This window comes from Pteropus alecto, unplaced genomic scaffold (genome assembly GCF_000325575.1).
Source record: "Pteropus alecto unplaced genomic scaffold, ASM32557v1 scaffold79, whole genome shotgun sequence".
NCBI lineage: Eukaryota > Metazoa > Chordata > Mammalia > Chiroptera > Pteropodidae > Pteropus > Pteropus alecto.
In genome coordinates this window covers 5,044,637-5,067,731 of record NW_006494612.1, presented here as the reverse complement: position 1 = coordinate 5,067,731, position 23,095 = coordinate 5,044,637, and the positions used below count along the sequence as shown (strand labels likewise).

The 23,095-nt window shown below is 33.4% G+C and overlaps 2 protein-coding genes across 10 annotated transcripts in view; both read right to left on the bottom strand.

Annotated features, from left to right (window-relative positions):
• Window positions 1-918, bottom strand: part of LOC112474292 — a 67,743-nt gene extending 66,825 nt beyond the window's left edge. Inside the window, exon 1 of the mRNA XM_025042386.1 lies at window positions 616-918. Coding sequence (XP_024898154.1) covers window positions 616-761 — 146 coding nt within the window. The 5' untranslated portion in view covers window positions 762-918. The remainder of the gene's footprint in view (window positions 1-615) is intronic.
• A 13,772-nt stretch (window positions 919-14,690) lies between these two features.
• Window positions 14,691-23,095, bottom strand: part of CEP57L1 (centrosomal protein 57 like 1) — a 46,676-nt gene continuing 38,271 nt past the window's right edge. For 8 of the 9 annotated variants that reach the window (XM_015600129.2, XM_015600128.2, XM_015600126.2 and 5 more), the window contains 4 exons: window positions 20,238-20,315; window positions 19,886-20,076; window positions 18,703-18,847; window positions 14,691-17,146 (listed from right to left, as the gene is read on the bottom strand). In XM_015600129.2, the coding sequence (XP_015455615.1) occupies window positions 16,928-17,146; window positions 18,703-18,847; window positions 19,886-20,076; window positions 20,238-20,315 (633 nt within the window). In that variant the 3' untranslated portion in view covers window positions 14,691-16,927. The remainder of the gene's footprint in view (window positions 17,147-18,702; window positions 18,848-19,885; window positions 20,077-20,237; window positions 20,316-23,095) is intronic. The other variant, XM_025042384.1, reaches the window with a different exon arrangement.

Below are 23,095 nucleotides of genomic sequence, written 5' to 3'. Positions count from 1 at the left end.
TGATCTTCCCTCCCAACCCTCACCAACCACATTATGTTTACTTGGCTACTCAACCTAACAGAATCCTTATATTGTTCTTCTTGATCGACAGTGGCAGTAACAGAACCAGACGGATGAGAAGATCTGGGGCACATGAGACTTGCCATTCAGGGGCTGATCTGGCTACTTCGTCTCACTAAAATAATTGAATTAACTATCGTTGGCAGCATTTACCTATAAAATAGCTCCTAATAGAACATCGTTTTGCAGAATTCACTACCAAATACCTAGCATTATTTAAGTTTTGAAATTTCTCATCAAAATCAAGGTCAAATTCAATTAAAATATTATTGGAGAAAATTAGTTCTCTTTTCATTGAGTATGATTTGTATAATAGCTTCTGGAACTTTAAGGCAATGATATTTGTGAAATGTAAGAGCATGTTTCTATTTTCTTTGGTAGGACATTGCCTCTAAGTGCCTTGACAATTCTAGAAAATAGGAGCAGCAGTCAAGTCTGAGCTTGAGGTAATGACAATTGTCCAAGTGAAAAGAAGAGGGGTGGCTGATGGAGATTATGGGGTGAAGGTGGGGTGAAAGACCCTAAAGGCCACGCCTTCACGCTGCCATTGTTTACCTGTAAGCTCGCTGAGCTGTTCCCAGAAGAGTCCCCTGTTCTTCGATCTCAGACTTTAGTTCAGTCAATTGCATAGCCAGTTCTTTCTCCAACATCTGGATCCTCTCTGTGGAAGCGATCTTATAAATTTCATCCATGGCTTGCATTTACTTTTTGTATCCCTGCAAAAAAAGAGCAACAAAGCTTGTGGCTGACTCACTCCATGAACATTACCCAGTGTATGAGACTTTGATGATCTTCATCCAAGAAATCATGTCAACTTTGTGGAAATGTATGCTTTTGCAATTTGAAGAAATAATTGGACTAGACTTTTGTCATTTATGATTTAATTACGATTTAGTAAACAGAAGAGCAAATAGGATAGAATCTTCATTGACCATAGCTTTGTTCAGTCTAGTTTACCTTCAGAACCATCTCTGCTCCAGCTTTGACTGTGAAAGTTTATTAAACTAGAATGCATCCCACGCCTGACCCCTGCAGTCTTCATAAGGGCTGCGGGGATTACACACTAAATGCTATTATATAAATGGCGGTTACAGCTGACTTCTAATATCACTTCAATTGGAACAAAAAATAAGTGTGTCCAGGATCCCTCTACATGCCTAGAACTTTTCTTCTTTGAAGGCATGAGCTCCTGACTAGGGCAAATATTTGAGGGTTGAGAGCTAATCATGATCCGTGCACTTTTGGGTTTGGAAGAAAATCGTACTTGTGCATTTGAATGTTTTCTTCATTTTGAATGCTTACATTTGTCATATGGCCTTTATCATAAAATAATTGATAAGCCCCCACCCAGTTCACAGCCTGTCAAATTCAACACAATCGTTTAGTATTTAGTTTCAATATTCTAAATAATGACATAGATTAACTGCATGACCCAGAACGGGACTCGGAATTGCAGAGGAAGATGATGTGTTTTCTGTGCCACTGCTGCCCTCACCTGTCCTGGGCAAGTAGGGGCAAAGTCACTCCTAGGTCACATTAAAAAGGTTTAAAATATTTAAGCCTTCGTTTTTTCTTTTGATATTTCTAAGATTTTCATTTTTCCCTTCAGAGATATTTCATTTTCTCAAGTTAATCTGCTGCCATTTCAACAAATAATTAAGCTGTAGAGATGTTTGGTGTAGCAGCTTCCTTTGAGAGCCTTTTTAAAAAACAAAATATTAAAAATGGAAACGAGCATACATGTTCAGCCTAGGTTGTAAACCTGCTGAGTAATAAATCTGTCATGTTTGGCACACTGCTGGAACTCAATAAAATGCACTGTTGTTGTTCCTAATGAAAGTAAAATGTTGCTATGAAAAATATTTGACACTTGGCAGTGTCCTTTCAAGTTGGGCAAACAGTTAAACAGCTGCCTTAACAGCTGCATTCTGACCGCAGCCAAGACCCGCAGCAACACAGACTGGCTGATTCTTCTCCCAAAGAATGGGCATTCTGCCTTCATTTCCTGATCAGTTTCAAAACTTCACAGCTCAGAAATGAGAACATTTAATCCTGCACTATTTAGCTTGCTGCACAGTCAGGTACAGTATTCATAAAATTAACATAAGGAGAAGGCCGTCTTCAACAACTGTCCATGGAATAGATCCAACCCCGAGGAATCCATGCCTGCTGAGCACTCATGTCTAGCCTTAAAGAGACAAACAACCGTTTATTTTGGGAGGAGGTGACAGGGTAGGTTCCATTTATTGAGCACCTACTCTGTGTCAGACAGTCACTGGACTCTCATTTCAAGTTTCAGAAAAGAGATTCTCAAGAACTGCCAAATTGTGTTTTTTAAAAAATAACTACATTTAACTATTGATTGTAAACAAACCAAAAAACTCTTGTTTATGTGTTTAAAAAGTGGTAAAATCTAAGCTATAAGATATAGATTAGCTTGAGCAAGGTTTGAGGGTGTTCAGTGGGTCATTAAAGTGAGCTTTGATGGGGTTAAAGCAGGCATATTTAGAAGAGAAATATGTACTAACTTTAGACGCTGCTAGAAAAATGTATAATGCATGTCAAAAACTTGAAAGTGACTACTAAAAGAATAGAAATGTAACCAGAGCTTCCCAAACAAGTGGAGGTAAGGGGTAGGAATGAGTCTTTTAAATTCAACAGAAGGCAGGAAAAGAGAAAAAAGGAAACAAAAAGAAGTATGGTAGAAATAAGCACATATTTCAGTAATTATGATAAATGTAAGTGCTAAGCCCATCTATCAAACACATAAATCAGCACAGCTTCAAGCATTTTTAAAGCCAGTAAAATTTAGTAATGTAATGTGTACCAAAACAAAAATAATTTTTATTCTAGCCAATGCCAGAATTTATACTGATAAGCAAGCTGGCCCTATCACTGTGGGACAATTAGATCTTCATGAAAATCTCCACGGATAGACACTCTATAACTTCCCTGGGGAAACGTGTTCAACACTTGGTCATTATTGATCATCAAATATTCTTCCTGTGTGCAAATGAAATTTCTCTTATTTATATTACACACCATCTTCTGGATCCGTAGGGGTGAGACTAAACTATTTAAACAAATAGTCACAGTCTTCAGTGTTTAAGGAACAAAGTCGCTTAAGTGTGTCTAACACAAGGGTGCTGATGTGAATGGTCCACCTACCCGCTCCTCGTAGGTACTCAAGTACCCGGGTTCCAAGTCAGCTCCACCATTCCCTGGACATTGTTTAGATGAACACATTAATGTTTTCTATTCAGTGTGGCTCTAGACCATGACCTTTGGTTGGGTGAGGGGGACACATGCGACAGATAAATTTGATGATCTGAATTGAATAATCTGCTTCTACTTGTAGTTTACCAAGAATTTCAGTTTATTTTCTTGAATGGGTAATACATTGCATTTAATGTGTTTTCTGCATCTATTGAGATAATCATGCGATTTTCCTCATTTATTTGTTAATGTGGTGAATTTCACAGATTTTCGATTGCTGATCCCAAAAAGCTTTCTTGGAATAAACCCCACTTGGCCATGATTTGTTCTTTTTTAAAAGAAAAGTGAACTCAATTTGCTACTATGTTGTTTAGGATTTTTGTATTTACATTCATGAGAGAAATCGGCCTGTAATTTCCTTATACTTCTCTTGTCAGGTTTTGATATCAAGATTATATTGCTCTCTTAAGAAAAAGTTGTGAAGTGCTCCCTTCTGTATTTTCTGAAAAAGTTTAAGATTGGTATTATTTCTTCTTTAAATGTTTGAATTAATTCACTTGTGGAACATTTTTCAACCTGAAATCATCTTTATGGGAATGTTTTAATTACAGATTCATATCTTTAACAGGATATGGCTATTCATATTTTCTACTTTTTTATGTTAATTTAATTTTTTAAAAGAACATTCATCTAAGTAGACAATATTTTTTGGTGTAAGGTTATTCATAATATCCTTTTGTATTCTAATAGCTTTGTTGAGATACAATTAATCCATTTAAAGTGTACAATTCAATCATTTTTAGCATATTCAGAGTTGTGCAATCCATTTTAGAACATTTTCATCATCCCAAAAGAAACCCCATATCCATTAGCAGTCATTCCCATCTTTCTTTAAGCCACCCCACTCTCAGCTATAGGCAACCACTAATCTCCTTTCTATCTCTACAGATTTACCTATTCTAGAAATTTTATATAAATGGATACATACAATATGCGGTCTTGTGATTGGCTTTTAATTTGCATGTTTTCAAGATTCATCCATGTTTTAGCATGTATCAGTATATCATTCCTTTTTATGGCCGAATAACATTTCATTGCATGACTATACTACATTTTGTTTACTGGTTCATCACTTGATGGAAATTTGGGTTGTTTCCACTCTTTGGCTATTATGAATAATGCTGCTATGAACATTCATGTAAAAGTTTTTGCCAGACTGTTTTCCAAAGCAGTTGCACCATTTCACACTCTCAGCAGCAAAGTATGAGGGTTTCAATTTTTCCATATCTTTGTCAACACTTATCTTTTTTTTTATTTTAGTCATTCTAGTGGGTGTGGTGTCTCATTGTGGTTTTGATTTCTATTTCCCTAATGGCTAATGATGTTGAGCATCTTTTCATGTGTTATTGGTCATTTGTATGTCTTCTTTGGAGAAATATCTATTCAGATTCTTTACTCATTTTTTAACTGAGTTTTTGGTTTTTTTTTTTAGTTGATGAGTTGTATGAGTTTAATATATATTCTAGATACATGTTATCAGATATATGATTTGTAAATATTTTCTCCCATTCTGTGGGTCTTTTCACTTTCTTAATGTTGTCTTTTGAAGACTTTTATCTTTTTAATGGCTATAGAATGTGTAGTGCTGTCTCCTTTTACATTCCTGATATTGATAATCTGTGCACTTGCTATTTCATTTGATCAGTCTTGTTAGGGACTTAACAATTTTATGAATCTTTAAAATGACCCGTACTTTGTTTTATTGTTTACTCTAATTTGCTTGCTTTCTCTTTCATTGATTTCTGCTTTTATTATTCATCTATCTATCTACCTATCATCTACCATCTATCTATTTATATTCAATTGTTATACCAATTAGTTAATTTAAATCAATTATTTTGAATTACTATTCATTATCATTTATCATTTACTTACATATTTATTGCTAGTAATTTATTATACCATTCCTTTTACTATCTTAGATTTAACCTGCTCTTCTTTTTCTAGCTCTTGAAAAGGAAGTTTAGATCAATTATTTTTAACCCCTCTTCTTAGCATTGTTTTAGTTGTATCACCCTTTTGGATGTTGTGTTTTTATTACTTTTCACTTAAATATTTTCTAATTTTCATTGTGATTTCTTCTTTGATCTATATCTAACCAGTTATTTAGAAGTGGTTCTATTTGTCTGTTCTTAGTTTCTAGTATGATTTTACTGTGGCCTGAGAACATACACAGCATGATTTCAATTTTAAAAACTATTTTAAGCTTGCTTTATAGCCTAACATATGGTCTATTTTGGTAAATGTTCCATATACACTTGAAAAAAATATATATTCTGTTGTTATTCTATCTAGGTCAATTAGATGAAGGGGATTCATCATGTTCAAATCTTTTACATCTTTACTGATTTTTTCTGATCTTTATGATATATTGAAATAGGTATATTAAAAGCTTTGACAATTGTTATGGATTCGTCTATCTCTCCATTTAACTCTGACATCTTAGTTTTGTGATTTGAAGCTTTATTTTTGACTGCAAACAGAATTGTTAAACTGTTTTTCACTGAATTGAACTTTTTATCATTATGACATATCTCTCTTCACTTCTAGGAATACTTCTTAAAGTCTAATTTATGTACTAGTAATACAGTCACACAAACTTTTATATTTTGGGGGTTAGTGTTTATTGGTATATCTTTTTAAATTCTTTTAAATGGTTTATGTCTTTTTGTTTCAAGTCCAGTTTGAAAATCTTTGCCTTTTAATTGGAGCATTTTAGTTCATTTACACTTAATGGGATTGCTGTTATAGGTTGGTTTAAATGAACAATCTTATTATGTAGTTTATTCATGGTATTTTTCAATTTATCTCATCTTTTTTTTTTTACTGAAATATAATAGACAATTAGTTGCTGTTTACAGTGTACAATTCAATGAGTTTTTAAATTATAATTGGTATACAATATTAGTTGCAGTTGTACAGAATAGTGATTAGAGAGCTATATAATTCACAAAGTGATCACCCCAATAAATCTTGTACCCCTCTGCTCCCTTACATATTTATTACAATATTGACTATATTCCTTATGATATACTCCATGACTATTTATAGCTCCATGACTATTTTGTAACTATCCATTTGTACTTCTTAATCCCTTTGCCCTTTTTCACAGATCCCCCAAACTCCCACCTATCTAGTAGCCTTCAAAATATTCTCTGTATCTGAGTTTGTTTCTGTTGTTGACTTTGTTCTTTAGAATCCACGTGTACAGGAAATCATATGGCATTTGTCTTTCTTTATCTGACTTACTCCACTCAGCACAATACCCTCTAGGTCTGTCATGAAATATCTTTTCCCATCCCCTTACTTTTAGCCTGTGTGTCTGTCCCATCTGTTCTTTATTCCTCCTTTCCTTTATTACTTTGGGTTAATCAATATCCTTATTATTCTATTTTACCTCTTCTATTAGATTTTTAATTATCTCTGTTTTCTTTTGGTAGTTACCTAGAGCAGTGGTTCGCAAACTTTAGTGTGCATCAGAATCACTTAGAGGACATGTTCAAACATAGACTTCTAGGCCCCGCCTCCAAATTTTCTGATTTAGTAGGGCTGAGGGAAGCCTGAGTTTTCACTTCTAAGAAATTCCCAGTTTTTATGCTGCTTGTCGAAGGACCGCACTTGATAATCATTTCTCTAGATCACAATATGCATCCTTGAGTTATTACTGCCTACCTTAAACTAGTATTTTTTGTCATTGTCCAAAAAATAAAAACCTTACAATGATTTAAGTCCACATACCTCCTTCTTACAATTTATGCAACTGTTTTTTACTTTACTTCTACATATAAATGCTAGAATACATTTTATTTTTGCTGCTTTGAAAGTCAATTAAAAAAAACTTTACCTACATACTTATCTTTTTTGCTGTTCTTTTTTCCTGAAGATCCATACTTCAGGAAAGTAGACTAAAGGAAAATGGGTTCCTTTAATATTTATTAGTGTGAGTCTGATGTTGATGAATTTTCTCAGCTTTTATTTGTCTGAATATTTTATTTACCATGACTTCTAAAGGATATTTTAATTAGGTAGAAAATATATTTTTCTTTCAGCACATTGTCTTTTGGCTTCCATTTCAGTAAAAAAATCAGTCATCTGTCTTAACTGATGCTTTTTTAGAAAGTAGTATGTCTTTTCTCTTGATGCTTTTAAGATTTGAGAGTGTACAGTAGGTTGTAGAAGATACGAGAGAAAATAGACTTTGTCTTGGGCTATAATACCTGCAAATAATGAATTTGAAAGACGTATAAATGTATTAACTTATTCTACAAAATTAGCTAGATATAAATGAATTTATTCATAAGATTGAGAAAATGACTTGTGAATCCTCTTCTATAAAATATGGATGGCATCCAAAAAAAGTAAATCTACAGTTTGCATTTTCTTTATGTTAAACTGACAAATTGATTTTTGAGTATATGTCTTCTCTGAACAAAAAGCAGTTAAAGGATATTTAATGCCCAAATAGCAGAGGTTTTTTATATTACCAAAATATTCTTGAAAGCCTAGTATTTTGTGCTTTTTCATGCCCTTGAATTATTGTTAAAGTTCCTTATCTTTGAAAAAGTTCCTAATAAATATCACTACTTGATGCTTAGTTTATTTTAAATAGTGCCTGTAACTATTAGTCACGTAAACATACCTTCCCCTCCCCCCTCTTTTTTTTGAGATTGTATTTCCTAAATTCAGTCCCCAAATTCAGAATAACAAACTATTACTATGACTTTACATCAAAATTGTCTTTGGGGTTTCCCAATATCTTACATATAAAAGTAATGACAACTTCATAGACTTTACAAAGCTTTCAGGCAAAGTCAACTCTTCAGTTTCAGGATCACACGTCTCTAGCTTTATAAAACAGATTACAAGAAGGTCTCTGTGCATTAAGCATTTTTTAAATCACAGATATAAAAAACTGATCAAATAAAACAAAACATTGTAGTAATACTGTGTCAGAAAATTGTAAAGCAAATTTATGTGGAAATTCGGAGGCAAAATTGACACCGTAATCAGCTTGATAAACAATAAACACCATGTTCCAGAGTCAGAAAACAAAGTAAAACAATACCCTGCAGTAAAGGATTAGCACAGCAGGTCTAGGTTGTGTAAACTTTTCATATTCTAAACAAAGGTTTAGCCCTTGCTCAACTCCTGAGAGATAATGGTTAAGCCCTTGGAATATTCTGCCTGATAATATTTTTGTTTATCTGGGGGCTGTAGGCCCTGCCAAATAGTTATATAACAACTTTGATTTATGGCAAGGGCCTTGGGCTGACCTCTAGAAAGGCTGGAGACTAAAGGTCAGCCACATGGGCACTCAGTCACCCTTGTGTGACCAACTTACAATAAAAAAGCTGGTACCAAGGCCTGGAGGAGCTTCCCTGGTTGGCAATACTCCAAGCAATCATCACACATCATTGGTGGGAGAATTAAGTGCTGTCTGCATGACTTCACTGGAAAGACAATTGGAAGCTCATGCCTGTTTCCTGGACTTCTCCCTATGTCTCTTTTTCAGTTGCTAATTTAATTCTGTGTCCTTTCACTGTAATAAACCATAACCATGAGTTTAACAGCTTTTCTGAGTTCTATGTTTCCTTTTAGTGAATCATTGAACCCAAAGGTGATCTTGGAGATCCCTGAAAATATACTTTGCAACTCTGAGATAAAAGTAACATCAGCAAAAACAACCACCCAGTCTAGTTCTTGTTCCCCAAGTAAATGAAACCTTGAGTCTTTCCTGTAAGTTACTCTTAAGTATAAGAATAAAAACTTTATCCCTGACTTTGGAATTGTCAATTATGAGACAACTGTTTTCCACCTTGAAGAGAGTAACTATAAAGTTGGTGACTTCGATAATTTTGTAGGTTCCCCCACCGCCCGCTTTAAATACTTATTATATTTTTATTTTGATAAAGCTGTCCTAAAACCTGGACTCTTGCAAATCTTCTCTGCCTATAAACACCTTTCTTTTCTAAATGCTTTAGTCTCTGAGTGGTCTGTGTTTTATTTAAGCAGGTGGTAGTTTGAATCAGTGGTATTTTAGTAGGCTAGTTAAGAGAATCAAGCTATTTTTTTGTAACATATCCATAGTAATGCTCAGAAGTGGCTCTGAGAATTAGAAGTTGCAGGTAAATATCCTACCCAAATACCAAAGACACACCCCTCCTTCTTCTTCAGCGCTATACCATAAAAGGACAAAGAGAAAAAACCCTCCCTGAAAATTAGGCTTAGGTGCCCAATATTTAAATCATACGAGAGAATCAAAGTATGTAATAACTGATGTAAATTCTTCCAAGATTATTGAAGAGAAGTTATATACATAAAATCACAGAATAAATTTTTAAAAGATCTGTTACTATTGAGAAAAAAAGAAATTTATAACCTAGAAATTCTTTTAATTCTGGTACTGAATTTCCCAGCTTTAAATTTGTAGCTTAGTTGTTTTGTTAAAATGAAGGTAATAACGCTTTTTATGTTATATTCAAGCATTTAATATTTAAGATATTAATAGTGCTATTCTTTCACATATACTACAGATTTTGGATTTAGCTATCTCTGAAAAAATATTTTTAAGGTACTAAAGATACTTTTTCTTTTGCTAGAAACTATAAAATATAAAATCATAAGTGTTCCATAGAATTCTCAGGAGTGTTTTTAAATTTAATTTTAAATGGGTTTCCTGTGTACCAATACAGCTTATGTTTTAAATAACACATTTGTAAAGTTAAAAGGACCTATAGTGATGAAAAGTGAAATACTTTCCAATTCAGCAAGAAGATTCTGGGCAACTGATCTGTAAACATTAATCTTATATTTCAGGCAAGAAATATTTCACATTCTGTACTAGTTCAGGAATAGATTTTTTTTCTAAGAAATACCCTACAAGTCAATGTACATTTAATTTTAAGTAAAACTAACTGAAAAAATACCTTACAAGGTTTTCCAGAAATTATCTTAAAATTTACTTAATTGGATTAAGCAAAATTAGGTCAAAAGTATTATTTTAGCTATGACTAGGTCTGGCTCACTTTATGTTCCTCTTTTCAAAGACTTAAATCTTTTTAACTATTTAAGCAACTTTAATAATTTGTAGTGGTGAATAAACTTGTACAAGTGGGTAGAATCCTGTTATTAACATCTTCCTAATGCTTACTTCCCAATGGCACTTCTTCCTACGTTCTAATCATAGCTCAGGGCTGATGTTGAGTGCAATAGCAAAAGTCAGAGATATACAGTCTCTCAGTCAGTAGTTACTTTATTTAATGAAGCTGCTTTTCAGGTAAGATATTTCTATGTTCCACTCATTCATTTAAAGATATTTTAAGTCTATGGTCAAGGCACCCTGAATGTGCCTGATCTTGGAAGCTAAGCAGGGTCAGGCCTGGTTAGTACTTGGATGGGAGACCACCTAGGAAGACCAGGTGCTGTAGGCATAAAAAAAATAAATAGATAAAAATATTTTATAAGACCAGGTGCTGTAGGCATAAAAAAAAATAAATAGATAAAAATAAAAATATTTTACTGGGTCTACTGCTCAGTAAAATGACGTTTTTAAAGATGGCCACATTTGATAGTATATTGATTATTAAGTTTTTTTAGTGCTGTTGATTGTTAATGCTCAGACAAAAGGGTTTCTGAAGGGATAAACCTCTGTTCATTTCAGATTCAAGACATGCACACAGTTTTTCACCTGCAAATTTCATATCTTTATGAATTTTAAAACTGTCTCCAGTACTTGCTTACCAAATTTCTCTCTTAACCATAAGACCCATACTTGGTTAGATTCTACACAGAGGTAGTGACAAGATAGCAAAAATGGCTGAGGAATAATGAGGTCATCTGTTAAAGGATTGATGTTAAATATAACGTGTTCACATTAGAAAAGCAACATTTTTGTAATGTAGTGGTGTTTGAAAAGAGTATCCTATAGACCAGGCAATGTAATAGTATTAATTAGGACTTCTATTTGTAAAACATACAAGAGATTTGTAATAGTATTTCTGGGTTGAATAGATTGCCATAGCAGGGCACTTGGGGGTATTCCTATTTTAAACTGATTACCTCACTTTCCTTTACATCTTTCAAATTCATTCTCTGAACATTAATGGCCAATTTTTCTTCTCCAAGTAACATTTAGGACTACATTTTAAATTATAATCCAGTACTCACAAAGTTTCACAAAACATTGGCTACCTTCTCTATGAGTGATATACTCTGATATTTTCAATGCTATTCTATATCATTCAAATATGTTGTTAGTGACCTACTAAACTGATTTCACAATCCATTAACAGGATATAACTTGCAGTTTGAAAAACAATGACTTGGTCTAACAGATGAGAAAGATGAAATATGAGGAAATCAAGTGGCTTAGATTCATAAGGGAAGTGAGTGGCAATCATTTGCATATTCCGTGCAAGTCAATAATTGACTCTAGAATATAACTTTTGTATATTATTAACTTTCTGCATATTATGCTGTTTTAGTCTAACGTATTATTGCTTGATTTCTGGTTCTCACTCTCCACTCCCTTCCTATTTCCTTTAGTGTTTCATGCCCATTTTTTCTACTCATGACTTTGAATTTGATACTGTTTATGTGGACAGTTAAGTTAAAATTACTTGGCAAACTGGATCTAATCAACAAATCTACAGATTAAGAATCCTAGATCAACACTGCTACCAGGTAAAAAAACAGATGAAAGCTATTTATATCAAGAGAGAGAATAAAGAAATACAAACAGGCTAACTTAATCAACAGATTAGAAAAAATATTTAGTAGAGAAATATATGTTGAGCATCTACTCTATTCTAGTCATTATATCTTTAATGTTACATGTTTTCTTCCTTGTATTATATATATGTCTCGTTATCTCTATCAAATCATAAGCGACTAAAAGACAGAATCCATGCATAATTTGTCTTTGAATCTCCCATAGCATCTAGTACAGTATCTTGAGATCAACAAATAGTTGATTATTAGAGATCGATAAATATTTCTTAAATGAACAAGTCAAACATTCTAATATACAAATAAAGAACTACCTTGGCTCTTGAACTTCTTCCTCTTAGCATCATAATATAAAAAGAAAGCATCATTTAGATTGCCCATTGTCTGTGCCCCCAAATAAACAAACAGTAAATTACTGGAATAATCTTAACCAGTGTTTATGTAAAATATGGTCACATATTCTTGAAAGGTGAAACAGCAGAGTAGCTGAACTAGTATTTGAAACAGCAGTACCTGAACCAATGTACTCAGTTGAGACCACCAAATCAGGTTAATATATTTCCATGAAATAAGTTATCAAATATTTATTGAGAAGCTACTTATGGGCCAGGGATGATGCTAGATACTGGGCTACAAGTGGTGAGCAAGAAAGAATTTTGCCCTCAGGGAGCTTTCAGCCTATAGGGAAGACAAACAATAACAAGAAAGTGTGCTAAGTGCAAAGACAAGAGAAATATATAGAAGTGGCAGCTAAGCTAGATTTGGGAGAAGGCAGGGATGTGAAGTGGAGGCTTAAAGAGGGCTTCTGAGAGGAAGCAATAAATTGAGACCTAAAGAATGTAGGAAAACTAGAAGAGCAAAATCTAGGCAGGAAAATCTAGGCATAAAGTACGGTAGCTAACATCAACCTTATTTTAAAAGATTCTAGAAAGCTGATTTTATCACTCAAATAACTTTTTACTTTCCTTTAATAATTGATAATGCCCAACATTCTTCTTCTAACCACCAACCCCTGAATGCAGTCTCTCAACATTACAGACTATAGAACTGGTCACTAACAAGTTTTATATTGTTACAAAATGGTCTCTGAGCATAAAGTAACATAAGGTCAATTTACTTCTCTACTATGTTCTACTAAAACTGTTAAACACATGGGTATACCATGGAACATGCATACATAATAGGAAATACATTTCTTTGGGGGGGGTAATGCTCATTTATAATTCTGATTGCCTATGATATCTAGTAGGATCCTCACCAAATGAGAATTCAATGACTCTATATCAATAAGGAGAACACTCCCAAAACACCCACCAAGAAAACAAAACCCACCTGATTCTTTAAGTAAACAAATAATCTACATATTTAATAAAAACAAACTCTGATCTAGACAATATTTTAAAACTGTACTTTATAATTTTGTTATGATGAATTCTTACATAACAAAACACAAAAAGGGAATTAAAGGTGGAAAGTTATATGAAAATAATCATATAGGTCATGAAGATAATGGTTAAGGCATTGGCAAAGTCTATTTAATCATCAAGAAGTAAATTCATTTTCAGATCAGTGACAATCAATACTTTTATCTTCATTTTGCTTTAAATAAAAGGTGCCATGGCACCATAGTTGTTTTATCTTACAGATGCTATTATGCTTTAGAGACTTGTCTTGTACTTCTGGGAGTCAGCTTGTACTTATCTAAATCTCACATGCAATTAGATATTGAGTAGCTACAACTTTCAGTACAGCTGACTAGAGTTCCAGGAAGCCCCATTAGGAGTTTCACTATGTGCTCCACACCAACGATGGCAGCTGGTGCATTTTTGGCCATGGGGGCCATGGAGAGCACATCCTCCATCACGCATGACCAACTGGCCTTTTCCCTTTAGTTTGATTTCTCACATTACGAGTCAAAATTTAATTTAATTTTCGATAACTTATAACAGACTAAGAATACTACTTTGTAGTTAAAATTATATTTTTAAAAGCTATACAAAAAGCTCAAAAATAATTTTGAAGTACACCATCCCAGCCTGCTACTTCAGTATATTAAGTATCTCCTTCCTTAATTTTACACTGTTGAAAACTGAGCATTTTCCTTTGACCCTCCTACCTTTAGCTACAACCTAATAAAAATGGCTGAGTTTCAATGACCCAAACAAGTACGGTTAATTCAAGATTCCAACTCCTATTTCCAAGATTAGAATATTCACAATACCTGCTGCTTCAAACACTCTAGTTTCGTAGTTTCATCAAAGTTGAGACCTGTCTTGGCTAGAAAGTTCTAGTTTTACTTTTTCAACCTCTGATTAAAAAAACAAACAAAACTGTTTTTCACTTAAGTGAACAAAATCAGCGATACTCCACCAGGTTTCTGCGAGGTAGAGCACAGCTACTGGGTTGCTACAGCGACTCTAGTACACTGACCATGGACTGCCCGGGGCCAGGAAGGAAATCGTTTGCTCCACCCCGAGGAGGAGTGAAAGGCTCTGGCAAGCAGCAGTCTGTGAGCTTAGAAACATTTGTAGCTCAGTAGCTGTGATGGAACAACAAGAGATAATTCTTTCTTGTCTCTCAATAAGAAATGTCACCCCAACAACCAAAACAGACTCCAAACCAAGTTGTTGTGTGTGATTATGTATTTCTGCACCACGGCAGCACTGTATTCTTTACCCGCTCCTGCTAGAAACCTGACCTAGGGAAAAGTCAAAGTGAATCTCCCCACAGTCACACAGAACAATAAAAAATGAACAAGCAAGTCTCCCCTCTCAAAAAAACAAGTTAATTAGAATATTCCCACTTTTATGACGAATACATTTTGGCTTTTGCTTTCAGGCTTTAAGTCACATAAACTTAGGTTTTTGACAATTTTTTTTGCCACTCAGATTTAACATTTATTTTTACTCAATGCCAACCTTTCTGCTATGTGCTTTAACATGCTATTTCATTTACTCCTCACAACAACCCTGTGAGGTAGGTAATAATATAATCTCCACTTTAGAAATGAGAAATGGAGGCTCCGAAAAGTTATTTAATTGCCTAAGCTACTAAGTGTTAGAGTCACAATTTGAACTCAAGTCTCCCAACTCTGAAATCCTGTACAATACACTGATTTTTCAAGAAAATTCTAAATTCTTCATCTAAATCTTCAAGTGTTCCTAAAATTACTTTAATTTTTTATGGTATTTTGTTTTAGAAATACATTTTTATAAGTAATGACTTCACTACTAATAAGCTAAATATATTCAGCCATCTTCTTAAATGCATAGAAAATGAAGCACAGAAAGATAGGGCTGCATTATGATTCTGGTGAAGTTTTTTTTTTTTTCCCTAAGTATAAACTATATAACTCACATTCTTGACAATGAAAGGCAACATAGAAAAATAGGAAAGGTGATGAAACAGAGTTTAGAGGAGGCACTCTGTGGACCATCTCTGGGGCTGATGGAGCTGATACAGAGGGAGTGAAATTGGATGAAGGACACCTGTACTGTTTAAACCAAAGGGAGAGAAACATATCTCTGCCATCAGTTATTTTCAAGAACAATTCCAAGTATCAATCTGCCCATTTTCAGTCATCTTCCCACTTTAGGTATGGAAAGGTCTTCTAACATGGCACATCTTCTCTCACTGAGAATGAATCATAGTTCTCTTCGCTCCCTGCCCACTCCAGAAGGACCGCAATTATCCCTTTCTCCTACACACACTTTTGGGGAATTTCCTAGGACAAAAAGACTGTCTTTTAAAATTGCTTTTCCTAGCTCCCCAAGATTCTGACCAAAAATTCTTTTACATCTATAGCATGAACATTCCCTAAGCTGTGGATTCAGTAAAGATGTACCTTCAACTCTGTCCCTTTAGAATCACCTCTTAAACTGCTATCTTATCTTTTGAGTTCTTCCCTTCTATTACGCTTTTTCTGTCATTTATTTTTACTTAAGTTGATGATTCCAATTCTTTAGTTGTCCCAAAGGATTTCAGTGAGAAACCAGAAAAGTTCAGAAGAGTTGTACTAGTTTCCATAGGCTTCTGGAAAGATAGGTCAACAAGTGCAAATTCATTATAAAGCATATACACACAAAGAAATCTCTTATTACAGCACAGATTTAAAAATATAAAAAAATAAGAATGTACCATATTTCCCCAAACTTTAGCTAGAAGAGGTAATGAAATGTCCAACTTCTTCCTATACTTCCTTATATATATAAAATGCAAAAACTAAGTCATCAAAAGATGTAGTCATAAAACTAGATTTGTAAAAGAGAATAAGAGTAGCAGAGGAAAGCTTCTGCAGTTGAGTTGTCATCTAAAAATTAAGTGTGTTCTTATCTGTAACTCATAGAAATGTGGGCTAAAGCCCTGCTCACCAAGTTTTTCCCTTTCCAAAAAAACCCTAAAAAACGAAAAAACACTTCACAGCTCTAAAACAAGATAGAGAGGAAGTACTTGGAAGGTTAAGACCTTCCGTACTCTGTTCATTTTATACTGGTTCTTAAGGTTACAAACCTACTAAATGAAAAAGTAAACTGGTACTTCAAATGGCATTTCAAATTTAACTAAATTTTAAATATCATTGATCCAGTATAATTTCTTAGATTTAGCTTAAGATATATGAAAAGTGAACAATGTTGCTAAAATATGGTGAGATTAGGCATTTTAGTCATTAAGAAAAACAAAAAAGCAATCATTTATTATTTGGGACTTTTAGGAGGTCAGGCATTAAAAAATACTATAACTTGACACTTTATAGAGGCTAGAAACATAATTCAAAATTTCATAAAGGTATATTAAATTAAAACCACTTTAGACATTCAAGATCTCATTGACAAAGTTCATTTAAGGTGACAGTTTTGCTACCGTGTTACTGTTCCCACATGATATCATCTCTTCTCAATTTCATTTGAAGATTATGGACTCGTATTGGATGAAAGTTGCTGTTCTTCTGAAGAGAGTTAGTTAGCAAACATTTTCTGGGGCTATTTTTTATGTTCTTTGATCCTTTAGGGTTGTTATCTTCTCGCTGAATACCTGAAGCTTCACTCATCTTTGGGTTTTGAACTTTTTGCTGCAGTTTACGGACCTAGAGAGAAAAAAATCCAACATTTTAGTCAAAAACATTAAAAATATACCCTGTAATAGATGGACTGATGATTTAAAGATTACATGAAATTAAAAAGCTCATTTAGTTTTTATTTATTCAATATCTATTATATGCCTAACACTGTGCTAGTCAAGTAGAAATATAATGAATAAAACAATCCTTGCTTTCAAGGAGTTTATTGCTCTTATTAGTGAAAGAAAAGCATATACATGATGACTAGAGTATAATTCAAGTTGGGATAACTTTGAGTAGGACAAAAACTGTATATGTGAGGACAAAGTAGGACAAGATGAATGTGTGCTGGAGAAGCTGAGGTTTACTTAGTCTTATTTATGCACAGGCCTAATTGGTAGAGCTGATCCAGACACTGGCTAAATACCTGTTTTATTTGTCTAAGGTCATTTTAATTGCAGACATTAAATTTACTATGATAAAACACTTATAACTTATACTGCTATAGCTGTTATGGAATATAAATAATATTTTTCAAAATATAACATATAGACTGCCTAAATTTTAAAAATATGACTACTCTTCTATTCCCTTCGTTTCTTCTATGCGATTCTAAGTGAACAAGTTATACAATCTTCACCCTAACACAATCATACAAAATTTTTTACTTATTATATTCTTAAAATTCAGGAAAATAAAATATGTTTCAAAACTTTCATTTTCTTAGGTCTTTCTTTATTGGCCATAGAATAATAAAATAAAGATAATAAAATTCTGCATCCTTTATTATTGCCCTATAAAAGTGGGGGAGGCTTAATTGTGAGGTTAAAATATCTCCAATTTATATGAATGTTGATTACTATATAGGCAGATAGCTACGCAATGAGACTTGAGGGTTTCTGGAAAGACTCCCTCTGTCTTCTGCTCTAGCAGTATAATGATCCTACTAATCCAACCTATGGAGTCACTGTCTTGGGATAAAATATTATAATAGTTCATTATTCTACTGTTAAAATATTGAAATTGTTATGCCATTCTTAGTTATTAAGAATTCACATGCAAGGATAGCGTCCCCCTCACCAACTCATCATAGCTAGCTGAGCACGGGTCCTCAGGTAATGCAACACAGCAAGCTTGTTCCAGAAAAGTGGAAATAGTGGTTTAAGGATTGGGGTACTGCTTAAGGAGCCAGGTTTGTGTATGGAAATGAATAAGAGACTTGTCAACATAAGGGGCTTCGTTAAGGCATTAGGGGAGGGAGGGATAAGGGGAAAGAATGCTGAAAGATTAACTGGGAGGCCTGCAAAGCAAATTCGGCCTATCTCACAATTTTCCCAAAGATATTTTTGAATACATAACTAAACTTTCTCCCTTTCCATTATATTATCTTGGAGAGTTACATAGGAGGACATATTATTCCAATGGGATAGATGGCTTTATTCTATAATAAGCCCAAGTGATTCTTATCATTTTATCACTAAGTCACACATACAGACCTCAAATTTGGAAGGTCATACAGAGATATAACACTGAATCTATGTATATTATCTTTTTATTAAAATCTTTTACTAAAGCCTTCTTACACTGTCTTGATGCTTCAACAGTTTGGAAATTTGTTCTTCTTTAATTTTCATTTTCTTTACTAAATGTTCTAGTTCACATTCTAAGTCTTCACAGACTGAATGGCTTTCAGCTTCCTTCATTTGATTCAGTAGTTCTTGGTGCTCTCTATGACAGAAAAGCAAATATCAAGCACCATTACAGTTTATGGTATATGTCTTTGCCATAATTAAACAACATTCTGTTCAATCATAAATTTTAGTTAGAGTTAAATATTAATCTCCAAAGACAGTCCTTTTTTATAGTTCAGATTATCTAATTAAACCTATGGTAAATATAAACAGGCTCTTGTGATTAGAGATTAGATACATTTAGAAATATCTTAGACTTAAGGTCATAAAGAACCTAAAAAAAAAGTCTGAATTCTTGACGGTCATAGTTAAATGTAGCAAAATATTCTAAAGTCCTTAGCTAGAGATATTAAAGGAATCTCTTTAGTTCCAACTTTAGAATTATTATTGTAGGGTCTTTGGAAGAACTGCAGCTATTGAAATATTTGCCTGAGAAATCCCTAGATTAGGTGATAGTCTGCTGAAAGAAATACTGTTACTAGAACTAGTTATATCTTCTATAGAGGTGTTAGTTCAACTAGCTAGCTAGCCAAATCACATATTTTCCAGAATTTTTGCTGAATATATATTTAAACTTGAGGCTTAAAATATGTATCCCATACAGAATTTTGTTTACTAGGGATGCTTCAAAACTTGTAATGCAGACCAGCCAGAGTCTAAAACAAGAAATCATATTGCTATTTGTCTAATAAAATCATTCATTTATCTAAGCTATTATAAAAAAACAAAAACAAAAACAAACCCTTTCTTATAAAAGCTTTTGTAAGTTAAATAATTTAAGATCACCAGATCTTATTTATTAGCATGACAGTAATATTTGTCTATAAATTCAGATTTTGGGAATACAGAAACTCCTTAGATTGGAAAAGCAGTAATTACACACAGTTGAAAATTTAAATACAGTAGTATCAATAAATACAATGAAAAATCAGTGACAACAAATCTGCAGATCAAAATAAGTCCAAATGACTAAGTAAGGCCATTAAGAATTTATAAGTAGCATTGTTCTTAAGACTAAGAAAAAAAGATACCTAAATATTTTGCTACTTCTTCTGATAAAGAATAAAATACTTACATGCTCATTTGGTCCAGCTCATCTTGCATTGCCACCAAAAGTTCAGACAAATTGTCACAAATGGAAATAGATTTTTTTGAGTCAGGAGCTACAGCTTTACACTGGGAAGTTGTTCTAGGCTTGTAGAGACACCTACGCTCAATAACTTCAGCAGGTTTCTGAAGAATGTGTGGCCCATAGTGTTGCACCATCTGCAGGAGGTTTTGCATACTTGCATTAACAGAATGACTTGCACTGGCAGACTTTGGGGAAAGAGCTGATAACAATTTCAAATGACTGACGGCATTTAAAGAGATCTTAGAACAAAGTAGGAGTTTTTTTGGAAAAAGTATCTTCATTTTCCTCCTCTTACCTTCTCAGCTGCAACGGGTGGTGATTCGAACTTTGAATAAATTTGCTGAGGTGGTTCTCTTTTTAAACATTTAGTTTTCTAAACATTGACAAGGAAAAGTAAATACAAATATTTTAGAAGATATTTATGACGTGAAGAAGTCTCGAAACTCAACTATAAATAATCTGATTACAAAATAGGCAAAACCTAGAAATTTCACTGAAGACATACAGATGGCAAATAAACACATGAAGTTATGCAACATCATTAGCCATTAGGAAAATGCAAATTACAATGAAATATTACTATACACCTATCAGAACAACCAAAATAAAAAATAGTGAAAACACCAAATGCTGACAAAAATAATCCAGAGAAACTGGATCATTCATACACTGTTGGTAGGAATACAAAATAATACAGCAACTTTGGAAGCTTCTTGTAAAACTAAACATATAGTTATCAAATGACCCAGCAATTGCACTCTTTGATATTTCTCCCAGAAAAATGAATACTTATGTTCACACAAAAAACTGTACACCAATGTTCGTAAGAGCTTTATTTGTGATAGCCAAAAACTGACAACAACCCAAATCTCCTTCAACGGATGAATGGTTAAACTGTGGTATATCCATAACATGAAATACTACATGAAAATAAAAAAAATGTGGTGATACTAGGATGGATTGCAAGAGAACTGGCTGAGTGAAAAAGCCAATCTCAAACGGTTACATGCTGTATGATTTCATTTATATCACATTCTTGAAATGACATTATAGAGATAGTGAACAGATTAGAAGTTGTTAAGGGTTAAGGAAGGGGATGTATAGCTATAAATGGATTGCGTGAAAGAGCTTTATGGTGGTGGAATAGTTCTGTATGTTGACTGTGGCGATGGTTACATGAATAGACACGTGATAAAAACTACACACACACACACACACACACACAAATAAAGTGAATATAAAACTGGTAAAATCTGAATAAGTTCTGTGTATTGTACCACTGTCAATTTCCTGGGTTTTTCACTATATTATAGTTATGCCAGATGTTACCATTGGGGGAAACTGATTAAAGATACATGGGACCTGCCTATGTAATTTTGTAATCTCCTGTGAATCTATAATTATTTAAAAGTAATAAGTAAAAAACAAAACAAAAAAAGACACTTATGGTAAGGATATGGAACAATGGTAAATGCTAGCTTGAACATAAACTGGTCTGATCACTTTGGATATTGTATTGCAAAATTAAGAGGCACGACTCTCATGGCCCAGCTTCTAAGAGAAACTCCAGCACATATACACCAGGAGGCAGGTGCAGAATGTCCATGACAGTATTGTTATAATAACAAAAAGTGAGAAACAATCCAAATGATCATTGAAAGAAGAAAGAATAAAGCATTTAGGGCAATAAAAAGCAGTGAACCACAAGTATATACATCAATTGGATGAATCTCATAAACTTAATGTTGAGTGGAAAAGCAAGTTGCTGAAGAACGATAACAGAATAAGCCCATTTATATAAAGTTCCAAGTTATGTAAAACTGTTAACAATATTTTTTTTGGAAATATATTTATATTTATATAAAGTTCCAAGTTATGTAAAACTGTTAACAATATTTTTTTTGGAAATACCTATTTGGCAAAGTGACTAAAAAAAAAAAAAGCCAGATAATGATAAACACAAAATAAGAATTGTGGTTACCTCTGGAAAAGGAAGGAGGGAAGATACAATTTAGGCTCTAATCATGCCCTTACTCATCTCAAAAGCCTTCAATGTTTCCCAGCTGCTACAGAATAAAAGTTCAAATTCTTAACATGGCACTGAAGGTCAGCCATAATCTCATCTCAAGTTATATTTTCAGTTTTAACTCTCACCATGACACCATCTCATCCCCAGTACTGGACAATCATCTGTGGGTTCGTGGAAAAACCAACTATATCTTCAGACCATAAAACACCTCTCTTCATCTCTATTTATCAATACCTATTAATTCTTCAAGGCTGCCTTTAATGCTGCCTCTTGCATGACTCCTTCACATATTCTTTGTAGGAAACACAACACTTCGTTTACACCTCTATTAAATTTTATCACATTCTCTGTAATATTTATGTATTTATTTACTTTATCTGTCTTATTTATCTCTTTACCAGCTAGAAGTACCAATCTATGTAAATCAAGATGTATGAGTTGAAAGAACTACGTTCAAGATATGGAGGAAGTGTCAGTGAGGTAAGCAAGACTCTCATAGAGGTCTCCTATGATTTGATTCAACCTTCAGCAACATTAGTGCTCCTGACATTCTTTAATGGGAGGCATTATTGCTTGCAGACCCTATGAACCTGGGATTCAAACAAATTACTTTTATAAAATTATTTTGCAGTTAGTTACTCTTTTTCTTCTTTTCCAGGAGCTACCTTTTCTTTCCTTCATTTATTTTACCTTACTTCTTCCTATACCTTCATTATTTTTACAATGAATAGAAAAGTTAAAAAAAAAATTCTACTAACTCATCAAAGGATGCCATAAAACATAAATATAAAAATAAATGACTATTTTTTCCACTTGCAAATTACTTATTTGCAATTTTCTATTTGGGTTTGCGGCTTCTAATCTCATTGTACAAAAAAGATAAACAAATATTTAAGGAAGGAAATAAGCAAAAAAAATCAACATAAAGTTGCACTTGGAAAATGTTTTTCATTATTACAATTTGCAAATTCTATGAAAGTCAAAAATTATGAAACATACATAATTTTTGAAACATACAGCCAGACTACTGAACAGTAATTCTTATTTATGCAATTAAAGAGTAGCCAAAGTTAAGTATGATGTTCTTTCCATTATTGTAACCATAGGGTGAGCCTATGGCAGTG